General features: G+C 43.7%; 1 protein-coding gene across 2 annotated transcripts in view; it reads right to left on the reverse strand.

The window, feature by feature from the left end:
* Nucleotides 1-13,772, reverse strand: part of TBCE (tubulin folding cofactor E) — an 18,695-nt gene extending 4,923 nt beyond the window's left edge. For both annotated transcript variants that reach the window (XM_012660308.1, XM_012660307.1), the window contains exons 1-10: nucleotides 13,608-13,772; nucleotides 7,947-8,046; nucleotides 6,674-6,776; nucleotides 5,150-5,226; nucleotides 4,203-4,298; nucleotides 3,574-3,638; nucleotides 3,425-3,489; nucleotides 2,932-3,084; nucleotides 2,084-2,237; nucleotides 437-505 (exon numbers count right to left, since the gene is read on the reverse strand). In XM_012660308.1, coding sequence (XP_012515762.1) covers nucleotides 437-505; nucleotides 2,084-2,237; nucleotides 2,932-3,084; nucleotides 3,425-3,489; nucleotides 3,574-3,638; nucleotides 4,203-4,298; nucleotides 5,150-5,226; nucleotides 6,674-6,776; nucleotides 7,947-8,046; nucleotides 13,608-13,728 — 1,003 coding nt within the window. In that variant the 5' untranslated portion in view covers nucleotides 13,729-13,772. The remainder of the gene's footprint in view (nucleotides 1-436; nucleotides 506-2,083; nucleotides 2,238-2,931; nucleotides 3,085-3,424; nucleotides 3,490-3,573; nucleotides 3,639-4,202; nucleotides 4,299-5,149; nucleotides 5,227-6,673; nucleotides 6,777-7,946; nucleotides 8,047-13,607) is intronic.
* Nucleotides 13,773-16,666: the final 2,894 nt, after the last annotated feature.

Genomic DNA, 16,666 nt, shown 5'->3' on the forward strand with positions numbered 1-16,666 from the left:
TGAACCAACATGCTCAAAAAAAAAAAAAAAAAAATATCTGAACCAACATGCTCTCACTTTCCCTTTTCCCCCTTAGTATTCCTTTCCTGACAAGTTAGCTGGTTTTCAAGTGTAAAATTTCCAAATTTCCAAATCACCGTTCAGTTCACAACTCAAATACCTCCCGCATTTATAACACTATTAAATAGTGTTATAAGTTATAGTTTATATAAGTTATAAGTTATAGTTTAAACTATTAAATAAGTTTAAAGCATTGGAGTTGCAAAACTGTTTAATGTAAGAATTTAGATATGTATAAGAATTCATCATTTCTTTAAAACTCAAGGCACTTAGGTACTTAAGAGAGACACAGTTAGTGCCTATAGGCCATCACTATCTGCTTCAGCACCCAAGGACTCGAATACAAATAAGCTGTATCTGAATTTGGGATTCTTACTTAGTAGCTGGTTTTTGAGCATAAATGGTTGTTGTATTTTGAGTTCCCCATCTTCGGGTGCACCATATTCTGTTTAAGAAGAAATAAAAAGGGATGAATGATAAACCAAAGGTCACTGTAACAAAAAAAAAAAAAGTATACAGGTAAGTGTCCACACAGTCTTTTCCTTTCCCAGGATACACCTATCAACACCTGGCAGGCCAACCTGGGATCAGCTTCCTTTCATTAAGTTTGTTTGATTTTTAGGAAAGATGGACAGCAACCACTTCCAAGAGTAGAATCCCCCATCTACCCAGAGCTGCAGACCCTGTAACTTATCTAGCTTGTTGATAAATCACCAGTGAAACCCAACAAAAGGAAATAAAAGAAATGCAACATGTTAACATGTACATACAAACTTGTGTATTACATTATTATTTCTTAGGGACTGACAGTGTCCTGGCTCAAACTAGCAAAGATAAGCCTGTGCTTTCAGATGCCTCAAATGTTTATTCAGAGTTTCACCTTTGGTAACAGTTACCTTTCTTTCTGGGTCCTGAGAGCGAAACCCTGGTGCTATTTGGAACACCATTCACAGGACACCTTCACCAATTTTCAACCAGATCGTTCAGTGCCAGGCTGGGCGCTGTCAAGTACCACCTCTGCAAACCAGCTCCTGGGCCTGGGGCATGGCCTCTGTCTTAGGGCAGGAGGAAAGCAGTACTATTCTGCTCTAGGCCAACCAGTGACAAAATTTCTCTAAATATTCCCAAGTATCTGTGCTTTTGTCTAATAGCATTCTTAGCCATGCAGGACTGAACCATACCTGCCTGGCTGCCTTAGAACCCTCCCTGCCCACCCCCATGTGATTTAGAATTCACCAAGAGTGGCCAGGAAATTGGGCCACCTAATGGGGTAATTTGGAAGCGATTCCCACAGGCAGCTTTGCTTCCTCAAAGATACTGTTCGAGCCTGAAGCATTTATGCAGTGAGCTTCTTACATTAGGAAATGGATAAAAAGGAAAATCACATAAAAGTGAAATGTGGAATAACAATGAAGTCAAACAAAATGGAAAGTACATCAGGGACAAAGACTCATGAATTCTGAGCTTCAAAGCCTGAGGAACCAGGCCGCAGAATTTAAGGGCCCACCGTGCATACCAAGTGTCAAACCCCACAGAACACACATGCGCCCTCGGGACAAGAGAGGCTTAGAACCATGTACTCAACGGGAACTTTCACGTACATTAGAATTACCAACTTTAGTTATAAAGGGGCTTTAAAAAATACCAATGCCTTTCAGATAAACTGAAGCGCTTCCTACCCTCCTGAGAAGGGTACACCACCTGAAAGCTGAAGTCTCTGGTGAACATATGCAAAGAGGAGAACTGACATTTAAGAATTGGTTAACTTGCCCAAATGCAAATCTCTCCCTTTCAGGAACCTAAACAAGCTCCCAGGTTCCTTCTGCCGAAAGGTACTGCTGATTTATCTTTATGTGCTACTGCCTTGCTGAAGTAGCCCCCCAGGAAGGTACCCATAGTCCACTTGGATGGGTACAAAAAGCCCCAGGAAAGGGAGAAGAGCAAAAACACCACCACTGTGAACATCCTTTGATACCCAAGGAAGACTGTTCCAGTTGAAAGGCGGCCAGTTACGTGTACGTACTAAGGCAGAGCAACTGGTATCTAGGGTGGGCTGCAAGAAATTCTTCATCTGGTCTGTCTCTGTCTGGATCCTGATGTCCCCCAGCCTTTTTCCATTCATTTCCAAAAGCTTTTCGGTAATCGAGCTCAGCCCCACGCCTTTCCTCTGGTAGAATCTGTGTTGGTGTGAAATAAAACAAGCCTGTTAAAGCATTTGTCTAACAAGTCCTTCGTGTTGTGCACCCTGTGCTTCCTCCGCTGCCCACGCAGAGAATAACCAAATTGAGAGGGATAAGAAAATACTTAATTATACTTGTCACCTTTCTTTTTTAACACTGAGAGAACTAGGGTGTTTATTCAAAAAAAAAAAAAAGAATTTCAGTTTTATACTTTTCTGTGTGAAAGTAATTTGCCCATGAGCCAGTTTTGGGACTATGCCAGGTGTCTAGGGCCACCTCCCGGAGGTTGGCCTGGAGCTGCCGGCACTGGAGGAACTGACTCCAAGTGACGACTCTGGCAAGGCGCTGCCTTCCCACTTCTCTGGGAAAAGTGGCTAAGGAGAGGAGAAATACACTTCGTGGTTTTGTCTTCTTTCTGCCTACATTCCCCCCGAGACAATGAAGAGAGTGCCCCAGGATTCCTCGCCCCTCCCCAGACGGTAACAAATCAGGCCGGGCACTAATCGAGGTGTCACGCTCTCTCCTGGGAGTCAGAAAGAGCCCGTGTGACTAAGGTGCGCAGCAGTGTTTCGCCATGTGAAGGACAGCTCCATCTCATACCCTTTACAACAGTCGCGTATAGTTTCTTTATACATTTTTGATCATTTATTTTCTTGCCTAAAGACGACCCAGTCGTGATACTGGCGCTCACCTCACATTTGTTCAGCATCCTCAGCTGACCGACCTTGGCGATGATGAGCTGCCGCGTGGTCTGTGCTGCTTTGTCGCCTTCCGTCAGGGGGTTTCTGATGCAGGACAAAGCGTGCAGACTCTGTAACTTGTCTAGCTCGTTGATAAATGACCACTGAAACACAGAAGGAGGAAATAAATGAAAAGCAACAGGCTTCCGGCCACTTCTCCGTACTACTTGAACTAGCAACAGAAAAGCCACGTCCCTAGTTCTGAGGCAGGGAATTGTGTCATGCACTGAGCCCCCGACCCGAGGCAAACCACACACTTTCACTCTAACTGCCATTTAAAATGACAGTCTGCTTAAGTGTGAATTAAACTAATTTCTTTCTTAATATTTTTTTACTTTATGTGCGGCATCTCATTCTGAGAAATAGAAGGAGGAACGTCCAGACTCCACCATCAGAGTAGAAATAAGCAATGATGTGCTCTGCGCACTCTGAAGAAACTCTTACTTGTGATATCTGATTGTCATTTACTACAAGGTACTGCAAGTTTGGGAACATTGACGTTTTGCACCCTAGAAAAAGGAGAATTAAGTTACACCATATAAGTGAAACAGGTAAAGTGTCAGGGCGGGGGAAACTTTACTAATCTTACATACCAATTCCAGCATCCGGAAAACGTATAGAAGAAATTCCAATGTCAGAGAGAATTAGTTGTTCCAATCTAAAATTAAAAATGTTAAATTTGATGACATAGAACAATATAAAATGCTATGGGCTATCAACCAGACTAGATCCATAAATGTCTATACTCTGGGTTTATACTCTGGGTCTATACTCTGCCTATACTCTGGGTTTCCTTCCCATGTAAATTACTTAGAAACCATAAAGTCCAATTTAGGGCATGCAAAGTAGACTCTATGCTGTTAATATATTCTAATGAGTCTACAGTCATCTAACAGTTTCTGGGTAGCACTGCTGTGCCCGTGCTAAATGGGTCTCGGAGGAAAGAGACATGGTCTTCCTGCCCAAAGTCTAATAAAGGCCTTTGGCATTATTACCAGAGTCAAATTACTCATCAAATTATCTAGTACATAGTCCCCATTGTACGCAGTTCACAAGTAAATTCTCTAAATGGATTAAAATAAAAATTCCCCAATGTGGATTACTCTCTTTAAGAATTCCATATTTCTCATATTTCTATTGAGAAAGTATATACAGCATATGAAAACTCATTCACTAAAAATTTACTAAGCACTGTTGTGACAGGCATTTAGGAGCAAGTTACCTGGGCAGATATGCTATCAGAAACAGCTGACTTTCATCAATTAAGTGATTAGAAGAAAGGTCTAACAACTTGACAGTCTGTAGGACATCAGTTGGCCTATATGGAAAATAAAGTTTTTTCAACGTGAATTCATCTCTTAATTATTTTCAGAGATATAGCCTTAAAACACCTGCATTTGGTATTACGGAGGGTTGGGGATAAGAGGCAAATGGATTATTATAAAAGGGCAACCAGAGGGGATCCTTATGGTGATGCAAATGTTCCTGACTGTATCAGTATCCCCCTTGTGATACTGTCCCATAGTTTTGCAGCTTGTTACCAATGAGGGAAACTGGGTAATGGGTACAGATCTTTGTGTATTACTTCCTGTAAGTGCATGGGAATCCACAATTATTTCAAAATAAAAAGTTTAATTTAAAAAATCGGCATTCACTTGTAATAATAAATGAAACCATTCTGTACAATAAAATCTTATTAATTCCAATCCTTTCATTGAGAATTTATTGTAAATTTTCCATACTTAAGTTACTTTACACAGTAATTTAATAGGAGGAGATGAAGCAACAACATATTTATTTAGGAGAACAAGCTTTTACATATACTTTAGTAAATTGACCTTAAACAGTTAGTGCTAATTAAAAATGCATTATTTAATCTATAGCATCTTGTACAGAACTCCCATTTAGAAACAGCAAGTTAAATACATTTATGCAAAACTAATAAAATTCATGTCTTCACAAATATTTAAATCTGATGAGTTTCCCTCAATTAAAACCAATTAGTGAAGTTTTAGTTGACATTTTGATTTGTGAAGGCAATGAATAATAAGCATTTTTCTCATTCTTATTTGCAAATCCTTCTAAAAATTAACGTTAGACATAATTAAGACCACTTATTTATTCAGAACAACTAAGTGGTTACAGATGCATTTAAGTAAACCCTGTTACCTTTCTGAAATGACAATATTATTAGACTCGAGGTACAGCTCCTCAAGGACGGGGCACGCAGAGGCGCACCGGAGCACCTGGAAGGGAAACTCGATTCAGAGTGCAGCAGCATCTGCAGGTCGTTTCTTCCCACGTGTTCCTCACTAACCTCCACGGGAATTCAGTTTAGTGACTATTTCAGAAATAAAAAGCCTCGTGGACAGTTCATACAGACTGATTTCAGGCACAGAGTAGTGGTGAAGGGGTAATAAATTAAAATGCTAAAGGGCCACATTTTAATGCCATGGGAGCACACGCTTATGGCACTTTGAACCCATCAAGGTAGGTGTCACTGCACAGTTTAAGTGAGGCAGTTCCAAAGTGGAACTGGAGATGGAGACTGAACACGTTCTTATCATTTGACGGTTTGCTTAACCAGAAGAAGGAAACTGATGTTAAATATAATACCTTTCCTCAATGCAAATGCCAATCTAGGCTTGTAAAGAATATGCTCAATTATTTATTATCATTGTTCAAGGGACAGGGTCTCACTCTGTCACCCAAGGTGGGGTGCAGTGGCATGGTCATAGTTCACTGTAGCCTCAAATTCCTGGGCTCAAGTGATCCTCCCCGCTCAGCCTCTCAAGTAGCTGGGACTACAGGTGTGTGCCACCATGCCTGGCTAATTTCTTTCATTTTTGTACAGATGGAGTCTTGCTACATTGCCCAGGCTGGTCTCAAACTCCTGGGCTCAAGCAATCCTCCCACCCCAGCCTCCCAAAACGCTAGGATTACAGGCGTGAGCCACCGTGTCCGGCCTACCACCTGAATTTCTGTGTGCCCTATTTTAAGGCTAAATCTGTACGTGAGGAGGGAGTAAGTACTTCACAAGGAAGGAGCCCTAGAAAAGAAGTTCCATGGCTATGGGCACGTTAAGGGCACAAGTTAAAGGGCAACTGTCTGTCGCTGAGCTGCCCCTGTGGCATTTCATGGATGAACATGGCTGGGAATGTATTTCTATGAGCTTGGTTTGAAAATGGAATATTCTGGGTGTGTGAAGTCAATAAAGCCCTGACAGAAAGCAGCAGTACCAGATATAACTATTGCTGGGCCAAGGACATGAGTCCGCCTCTGAGCCCAGCTGTGTGCAACAGCGGATTCTAGGAGCCGAGCTTGAAGAGAACCTTTCTGCGGCTTGGCTTCTGCCCTGAAAAAACTTCCAGGAAAGCTCAGGGAGCTCAATAAGCAGCCAACGCTACAGCTTTTAGAAGCTCAGCCCATAGTTCCTGCACACCACGATGGAGTGCCACTGGTTAGAAAGACACTAGAACAAACCAAAGTGAGCCGAGAGAATATGGGTTCCTAGGTATTAAATTCTACTTAAAACAATGATTTTTTAACTCCTTTCTATAAGGCAGTTTAAAAATCCCATTATGTGGATAATAGGATGAGTAAAATGAAGGCACATTTGTACTTCAATTCCCTATTAAATCAAAAAAATTTAATTGCTTATCATTGTGTAATAAACCAAAGAAATACGATTACCTCAGCCCACGTTATTCCCGTCCGATTGAGGACTAAAACCTTCAGTGCTGAAAATGTTCCAGTTAGAGATGCTGAACCAGAGGGACATTTTAGTTTATTTTCACTGTGTGGAAAAAGAAAATACAATACAGTAGACCCAACTTAAACACTGAAGGCAACAACTTGTGACTTAATTGAAATTCTATTAAAAACAAAGTGAGTCAAGCAACCCAATTTTTCATATTTACAACTTTTTAGTATCTGGCACACAAAGACGGTTTCACAGGGTTGGGGCAGCTGCGTGGGGCTGCAGGCTTCCAGGCATTCGTAGGGTTAGCTTCTGGCTTCACAAGGTGTGGCTCTGGGCATTGCAAAATGAAGTCCTGTTCGCAAGAGTCCTGCTAGATCATGGGCTGGAATTCTGCTTCTCTAATCACAGTCTGCCCTTCGGCTAGGAATATGGCTGAAACATATTACTGCCCTTTAAATTCTCTCTCAATAGCCTAATATCAGCAAGTACTTGATCTTGACAGTCACTTTGAAAGAAGGTAACATTAAAAAGCATGAGCTCCTATTTCCAGAAGAGACACCATGGGTCAAATTACCCCCAACTGTTCTGTTGGGGAACACAACTAATTTAGGCCTGACTACCTGCCTCGGCCAGGTACAACTCACCTGTGTATGCAAAGTTGGTTCAAGTGTGAAAGGGAAAGCCTGGCTAAGGCCTGGGAAAGGTAGGTTCTGGGATTAAAACTAATCAAATATTCAGGAAGGCCTGGAAACCGTGACATTAGTAAAATAGGTACATTAGTGAAAAATCCTTATCAAAACGGAATTAAGCAGTATCCCAATGAACTTATACCTAAACCAATTAAATGCTAGAAGCTTCCAAATAAACAATCACTTTTAATATTATTAATATCACTTCTCCTCTCCTACTCCCCAACCAAACATCACCTCCCCAGTGTTCCATATTTTATGGTCAGGCTTACAATATGAGCTCTTTCAGCTCAATGTCAACCTACCTCATCCCCCACCCAGTCAACAGCAAAACACGTTCCCTGTTAATGAATCGCCTCATAGGACCAACTGTAAGACTGTAACAATGTGCCCTTGAGGACTAAGTTAAATTCAGATAAATTAAAGTGAGCCAAAATCTGCCTGAATTGAAATGTCTACCAGGTGGCGGCCTTCATTCTGTTCATCTTCCCCTCCTCATTGCACGGAGACGCCATGAAGGAGCAAGGAGACAGCAGGAGTTTCACGTGACAATTAGGCAACCAAGAGTTCATACCTGAGATTGAGAACTTCCAGGTGTCTGAGCTGATCAGCAATATGTATCACTTCATCCCACGAGGACAACAGGTTTTTTGACAAATCTACCTTTCTAATATCTAAAAGCACAGGTTAAGAAACAGTAATTTCAAAGATTCATAAAAGACATAAAAGTAGTTACTCTTGATTCTGGAGCACAGGATCTTTAACTTTTTTTTTTTTTTTGAGACAGAGTCTCACTGTGTTGCCCCAGCTAGAGTGCCGTGGCGTCATCCCAGCTCACAGCAACCTCAAACTCCTGGGCTCATGCGATCCTCCTGCCTCAGCCTCCCGGAGCTGGGACTACAGGCATGCGCCACCATGCCCGGCTAATTTTTCTATATATTTTTAGTTGTCCAATTAATTTCTTTCTATTTTTAGTAGAGACGGGGTCTCGCTCTTGCTCAGGCTGGTTTCGAACTCCTGAGCTCAAACAATCCGCCCGCCTCGGCCTCCCAGAGAGCTAGGATTACAGGCGTGAGCCACCGCGCCCGGCCAGGATCTTTAACTTTTTACTTTATACCCTCATATTCTGCTGGAAATTTTGTCATGAGCATATCATACTTCTATCTTTTAAATCACCCAACTGTTCATTAAGAAACTAAAAAGTTCATCGTCATAAAATCAAAACTTGAGACAAACATCTACAATCAAATGAATAAGAACCAAATGTCCTAACAGTAAACCATCCTAGCACTATCCAACAAAGGGGGAGGGGAGAAAAAGCAGTGATGGTAACCGATTTATTAAGCACCTAAGGTGCACCAACAGGCCTTGCCCTCGGCACTGCTTAGCAGCTGCAAGCCTCACACCATGCCCGTGACCTTCTCCTATGGCGCACCATGTGGCTTATAGGACAGCATCATCTCCAGGACAGAGAACAGGGTTTGGCTCAGACAAATGTTCACATGTGCTGAGAATGATCTGGGGGTTCAGAGGGTCTCCTGTAGCCTAGAAGCAGTTACTACGACACGCCCCACCTCTGGTAGAGGGATTCAGAGAAGGGTAAACCAGCAGGATGGAAAAAGCGAAGGTCAGATCCCAGCTCAGGGACCTGAGCTGACGGGCCAGTGTGACTGCTAGCAAGGAGCGAGGCGCATGAGCAGTGCCACTGCAAGGGGCAAAGCTTAGCAAAGTGCCCACCAAGAGACAGAAGAGAAGCTTGGAGCAGGACTGGACCAGCTAAAGGAAGACCTTGCACTCTAATTTGAAATACTGGGAAATTGTTCAATTCACTCATCTGTTCCACAAGGAGTATTGAGGCCAGGCGTATTGCAGTGAGCGAAGTCTCAATGGGGAAGAGACAATTTTGAAGCAAGAGCCTCCACAGTGTGTCAGAGACGGGCCATGCTCAGAGCAACAGAGCAGGCACACAGGAAAGGGTGTGTGGGCATTTTACAGGGGAGACCACCTCCCCTAACAAGACGGCACTCGAGCAGAGGACGGAAGGAAATGAGGGAATGCCATTCGGGAAAAGGGTCTCCCAGGCTGGGGATGGCAAAGAGCAAAGGCCTGGGGTGAGAATGGGTTCAGCCCGTGACAGGGATCACCAGCTCCAGTGGGCCTGGAGCAGACGGGGTTGAGGGTGCTGGAAACAAGGTCACAAAGGCCACAGGGGGGCCAGGCCTGATCATAAAGGGCCTTGCAGGCCACTTCGAAGTCTTTGCTAGTCTCCGCCTGAAGTGGGAACTACTGGAGGGTTTGGAGCAGCAATGGGATCTGACCTGGGGCTTTAAAAGGTCACTCTGCTGCCGACTGAGCCACAGACTGCAGGGAAACAGAGGAGGACAGGAAGTCTAGTCAGGAGGCTCTGACCAGACTGGTGGCACTGAAGGGGACGGGAGATGTCAGACTGGGCATCCTAATCTGGAAGAGGAGCTGACAGGATCTGCCAATGGATTTTGGTGTGGGATGTGAGGAAAAAGGAGCGTTACAGATAACTCCAAGGTTTGTGGCCTGTGCAACTGGAATAGTCATTTACTAAGAGGGGACGGCTCCAGATGGGCAGGTTTGAGGGGCCTTAGTTTTGGACACACTAGATTTGAGATGACGGTTAGCCACCCAGACAGGTATATCAGACAAGTAGCTAGAGAGACAAGAGTGAAAGGGGAACAGTTGTGAGGCGTGCCAGCCACACCCCAGAAGGTCTCCCTGGGAAGCCAGGGGTCAAAGGTCTGAGTCTTGGGTCACCCCCAACATTGCGTCCAGAGAAGGGTCCCGAAAAAGACACTTAGGAGGAGTGGCCAGTGAGGAGAGAAGAGCGTCGAGACTCAATAAAAATCACCACCATCATCACCACCATCACCACCTCCTATCCCTGCTGATGCCACTGCTAACCTGGCCCCAGGCTTGAGCCGGCTGCTGTCTCATGTTCCTTTCTCATAGGAGGAAAAACTGAGGCACAGAGCTATCAGATAACTGTAACTTTGTGCAAATTAACAAGTACGAATTTAAACACAACTCTGTCTTAATCCAAAATCCATTTTATCACACCCCACAATGCAACAGGGAGTTGTCAAACATGGATAAAACATGGAGAAAGTTTCTTTATAAAAATCGTGGCAGCACTCCAGAGGACTGGTTGGAAAGGGAACAATTTTAGGCAGGACCCAATGAGGAAGCTGTGCACGTAGGTCAGGAACCAGGAAAGGCAGGCAGTGCGCATGCGACGAAAGGGATGGCTCCAGACCCAGTCGGCCACCTCCGGCCTGCACCAGAATCCAGCCAGCTGCTGGGTTTGTCCCAGCCCAAAAGCTAAGAATGGCTTTTACATTTTAAACGGTAATATTAAGTACCTACGTAATATCCTCCATGTTGCCTGTTGGCCCGCAGGCCTAAAGTATTCATTATCTGGCCTTTGGGCAGGGGTGGGGTGAGGGAGGGACACTGTCTCACTCTGTAGCAGAGGCTGGAGTGCAGTGGCACCATCGTAGCTCACTGCAGCCTCCAACTCCTGGGTGCAAGTGATCCTCCTGCCTCAGCCTCCCAAAGTGCTGGGATTACACATGCGAACCACTGTGCCCAGCCTATTATCTGATCCTTTAAGGAAAAGCTTGCTGACCCTGACCTAAAGAAGACTTTAGAAGAACATGGGGCACAGACGGTGTGTAGAAAATAATGCCAAGAATCCTAGGGACAGAATAGCCAGCCCACCACGGTGGGATGCCAGCAGCACGATGCTCCCAAGCTCACGGGTCCTAGTGCTGGCGGAGCGAGACTGCGAGGGGAAGCCAGGCTTCTGGCTCCAACAGTCTGAGTTTCTGCCACAAGCAGAATACTGATTACCCAAAAATGTCATATCAAACAGAAGGGGGAAAAATGACAAGTGCAGGCTGCCTAGAGTGCCAGACATAGCAAACATACTCTAGGTCCCCTCGGGCTCCTCCACCACCTTGGGGACACACTTCCACCACCAATCGCTTATTCCTCCCCCAGGTTTCCCTGGGCTACCCTGGGTTCCCCACGGCCACTACACCCTGGATGCTGGTGTCCACCTTCACATGAAAACACACTGGGTGCTTTTCATGCCTCAGTCTGACACTTTGGCCAACCTTCAATTCCGCTAACCTGTTAACTCTGGGTCATTAGGTTGGTTAAAAAAGGTTTTTTGCAGTTTTTTTTTTTTGAGACAGAGTCTCGCTCTGTTGCCCGGGCTAGAGTGCTGTGGCATCAGCCTAGCTCACAGCAACCTTGAACTCCTGGGCTCAGGATCCTCCTGCCTCTGCCTTCCAAGTAGCTGAGACTACAGGTGCATGCCACCACACCCGGTTAAATTTTTCTATTTTTAGTAGAGACAGGGTTTCATTCTTGCTCAGGCTGGTCTTGAACTCCTGACCTGAAGCAATCCTCCCACCTCGGCCTCCCAGAGTGCTATGATTACAGGTGTGAGCCACTGCGCCCTGCCTAGAAAAGGTTTAAATCCAGTGATTTTTCACTGACTCCTACTTCCCATTACGTAGACTAGATTAGAAATATTCCTACCCATTTGTACAGAGCACACAGACCACCTACATTCTGAAATGGATGCTAAACAATACAGCAGTTGTTAAAGTAGCATCCCCCTACACACACACACACACACACACACACACACACACACACACACACGGTTAAGGAGTTCTTGCGGCTATACAGTGCTGCTCCTGGGGACAGATTTTCTTCCCAAGTTGAGAGCCAGCTGATGAGGCAGGAGGCAGCTGGTCCCCTCCCCTGGAAGTGCTCTGTGACTTGACGCTCACTGCCTTGCGTTCCGACTGAGTGAACAACCTCACAGAGAGATGAGATCAACCCAAAGGAAGATGACTGGATTAAACATGCAAGGCAATATGTCAACTTCTGGCAGGATTCAATCAGGAGCTTTAAGACATTCATCACTGTATCTGCAAATACCAAGAGTGACTTGATTATCTCACAAAACCTCATTTCTTCCTGTCTTGGGGGACTTTTTTCCCCAGGAAAGAGCAGTATAAACAAGCAATATGCTGATTTTCCGGTACACAGCTGACAACTCAGATCAACCAAACAACCGACATTCCCAAACCCATCTCCTGAGCAGGTCCTTTCCTGGTCAGGAACCCCCAATTACCGATCTCCTAAAATCACTTAAAAGTAGGCCAGGCAGGCCGGCCGCGGTGGCTCACACCTGTAATCCTAGCTCTCTGGGAGGCCGAGGTGGGCGGATTGTTTGAGCTCAGGAGTTCGAAACCAGCCTGAGCAAGAGCGAGACCCCGTCTCTACTAAAATTAGAAAGAAATTAATTGGGACAACTAAAAATATATAAAAATTAGCCGGGCATGGTGGCGCATGCCTGTAGTCCCAGCTATTCGGGAGGCTGAGATAGGAGGATCGCTTGAGCCCAGGAGTTTGAGGTTGCTGTGAGCTAGGATGACGCCACGGCACTCTAGCCCGGGCAACACAGTGAGATGCTGTCTCAAAAAAAAAAAAAAGTAGGCCAGGCAGCATACAGATGCTCCAGACACTTCTGTGGCACTCTGCTCCTTACCAAACTCTTTTCTGCATCCACATCAATCCCAACCCCCACCCCGCGACTCCAGCTGCCTTATCTGTGGAAACGGCCACACTTGTGCAGCCTGCTCGTGTCAGGAGAGGGACTGCAGAGGTGACCGGCTCAGACTGCAGCTGCTCCAGTTCCCAAAAGACCCCCAAGGCTGTTCCCCCAAGGGGATATCTCAGGTACCCCAGAGGGGGAAGCTCTGCTCGGATTTCTGTCACCACACTGTCAGAACATTCTGCTAATGACAGATACTTCATCTGGCATCTCTTCAACTCAGATAAAATCAGTCATAAACGGCTATTTTTTGCACAAATTACTATGCAGAGATCAGGCTGCTGAAGCTCTGGGCATTCCATCTGCACTCAAGGCAGGAAGGAGGGTAAGAAGTCCCATCTAGAGATTCTACTTCACATCACGCTGGCTGGGGGCATCACGCTGGCACACCTGCAAGCATAGGGGACTGGGAAGGTAAGTGATTTATCTGGGCAGCAGCTGCCCCAAGCAAAACTGGGTTGCTATTAGGAAGAAAGTCAGAGAGAATGGACACTGGGTAGGCAACTTGAGGTATGTGGCCCAAGTGTCACATTAAAGTCAGATTCCAGTAACAAGCTATTAGTGAAAGGATACTAGGACATGCTTTGGCAATTCCTCCTTTTTCACCAGCACAACTTACTGCACAGTTCCTCAGAGAAATGTCTTGCAACTTGCTCAGCTGACTGCATGAAAAACAGAGTTCACATGGACACATAAACACGCATGCTACCCAATGGTCCTTTAAAAAATGAAACAGCATGCATTTCGGACACACAAAAATGTATCAAAAATAATATACAAGTACTAGTAATTCACCACCCAAATTAAGAAATAAAGCATTACAAGAAAAAAAGAAAAAAGAAAACATTGTAGACATTACAAATGCAACTGAGGTCTTTTGTGTCCCTCAGCGTGACACAGTCCTATCCTCTCCCACGCCCCCGGGGCAACCTACACTACATTTGGGGTATATTTAATCTTAAACATTTCTTAATACTTTTACTATATATTTCCATATCCCTAAGCAATTGGGGCATTTTTGTATATTATGAAGTTTGATATAAACAGTAGTCTACTTTGTAGAGCCTCTTTGCGACTTATTTTTTCCTCAACAGTATATTGTTCCACAGTGAGATTTAGCCATATTGACACATGGAGCTCCAGGTACACTATTGATACCTTATAGTTTTTCACTATATGAACACACCACAATTTATTTACTCTTCTGTTGACATTTAGATTGTTTACAACCATACTGAAGTAAACACTATTGAACACTTCTTGCATGTCACCGTCCCTAGAGATACATGCTAGAGAGCGTGCATAGCTTCAACTTTACTACTCTCAGGAACCATTGTTTAAGTGTAGAAAATCTGTATTTTCTATTCATTAAAAGAATCCACATATTATAATGTCTAAAAACAGAGAATGTGGAACCTGACTACCTGGGTTCAAATCCAATTCCATCATCTCCTTTGGCTTTGGGCAAGTTAATTAACATCTCTGTGCCTCAGACTTCACATCTTTGAAATGCTGTGGTATATGCACAAGCTCACAGCGGCATTATTCACAACTGTCAAAAGGTGCAAACAACACAAGTGTCCACAGGCGAATGAATGGATAAACAAAATGTGGTATGTACATACAATGATATATTGCTCAACCTTAAAAAGGAAGGAAATTCTGACACATGCTACAACGTGGATGAACCTTGAGCATATTATGCTAAATGAAATAATTTCATCTCCTGTTCCACATTGATTTTCGAGACACTTGCTTTTTAAAAAAAAAATTTCTTTATTAATGTATAATAGATGTACATAAATAATTTTTATCATAGCAATCACCCAAAACCCAGCTTTGCAGGAATATGACATCATCCAAAGGAATTGTAGGAATCTCATGAAATGTGAATTACCCCAAACTAGTAGTTTGCACTATGTCTGACAGATGTCGCTATTTCCTTCTAAAATGTAAATATCCTGCCTTGCCCGGCACAACTTGGCACAAAGCTTGAGGACCCAAGTCTCAATACGGGCATCACTCCAGAGCCAAAACCATCTCCAAGAGAAATGATACATAATGGTTTTTATTTGCTTTTGATTCCTTTATTGTGTAAGTCTTTTCTTAGTGGTACAAACTCAAAGCTAGTCAGCTGGGTATTATTAAGGCTGTAAGACAATGGCTGAAAGTAGAAGCTTCAATTCCTAACAATGACAGCTACCACTAATTGCAGAATCTCATTTGTTATTTGCAACAGCACTAACATCTTGAGTATTATTTTGTAAATGAGGAAACTGAAGCTTAGAAATGATAAGTAACTATCTCTAACTAGTCAAAGCCAGAAGTGGCTTAGCTTGCATTGGAACTGGGCCTAACTCCAACATTTGGTGCATTCTATCAAGCCGCCTCAATTTCTTAATTTACTAAATTAATCTCTGGCCAACATAAGAGATTGCTACAGAATCTCAACAATTTTATCCTTTCAGTCAAGAAAGGCACTAGTAAATTATTAAATGCAATAATACTCAAGTACTAGGGTTAGTCACCAGGAAAATTCATGAGCTATGTAGTCATTTATAAACTAGGGGAAGAAAATCTGTTTATAATTTAATATTCTCAGAGCTCATAATAGTCTTTGAAAGAGATTAATCAATAAGAAAAAAAGTGACTCTTTTGGGTAAAATATATTTAAATATTTATTTTTTATTTATTTATTTATTTTTTTTGAGACAGAGCCTCACTTTGTTGTCCGGGCTAGAGTGAGTGCCATGGCGTCAGCCTAGCTCACAGCAACCTCAGACTCCTGGGCTCAAGCGATCCTACTGCCTCAGCCTCCCAAGTAGCTGGGACTACAGGCATGTGCCACCATGCCCGGCTAATTTTTTCTATATATTTTTAGCTGTCCAATTAATTTCTTTCTATTTTTGGTAGAGACGGGGTCTCGCTCTTGCTCAGGCTGGTCTCGAACTCCTGAGCTCAAACAATCTGCCCGCCTCGGCCTCCCAGAGTGCTAGGATTAAAGCGTGAGCCACTCTGCCCGGCCTTATTTTTTATTTTTTTAAGACAGGATCTCACTCTGTTACCTGAGCTAGAGCACAGTGGCATCATCAGAGCTCACTGCAATCTCAAACTCCTGGGCTCAATGGATCCTCCTGCCTCACCTCCTGAGTAGCTGGGACTATAGGCATATGCCACCACCCCCAGCTAATTTTTCTATTTTTTGTAGAGACAAAAGGGTCTCGCTATGATGCTCAGGCTGGTCTCGAACTCCTGGCCTCAAGTAATCCTCCTGCCTCGGCCTCCTCTAAATTCTAGGATTACAGACATGAGCCACTGCGTCTGGCCAATATTTGTATTTTAAATGGAAAAAATAAAGTCAAGAACTCAAATCCTATGAAGCATATGGTTCTTTAAATCCAAGTAAATCAGTAGGATAAAATAGCAAAAAAAAGGTTCGTGATAGTTATCTCTAGGTAGTGGCATTAGTTGTGACTTTTTTTTAATTTGTATTTTCTAAATTCTCAACAATGAATGTACATTGGTTTACAATTTAAAAAATAGTGAAGTTGTTGCTCTTTTTTGAAATCTTGATTTATTCTGAGTCTTTTTAAATGAGGGTCATCTACGCTAAAGAGTAGAGGTGTGAGAAA

This window comes from Propithecus coquereli, unplaced genomic scaffold, assembly GCF_000956105.1.
Source record: "Propithecus coquereli isolate 6110/MARCELLA unplaced genomic scaffold, Pcoq_1.0 Scaffold66, whole genome shotgun sequence".
In the NCBI taxonomy this organism is placed as follows: Eukaryota; Metazoa; Chordata; class Mammalia; order Primates; family Indriidae; genus Propithecus; species Propithecus coquereli.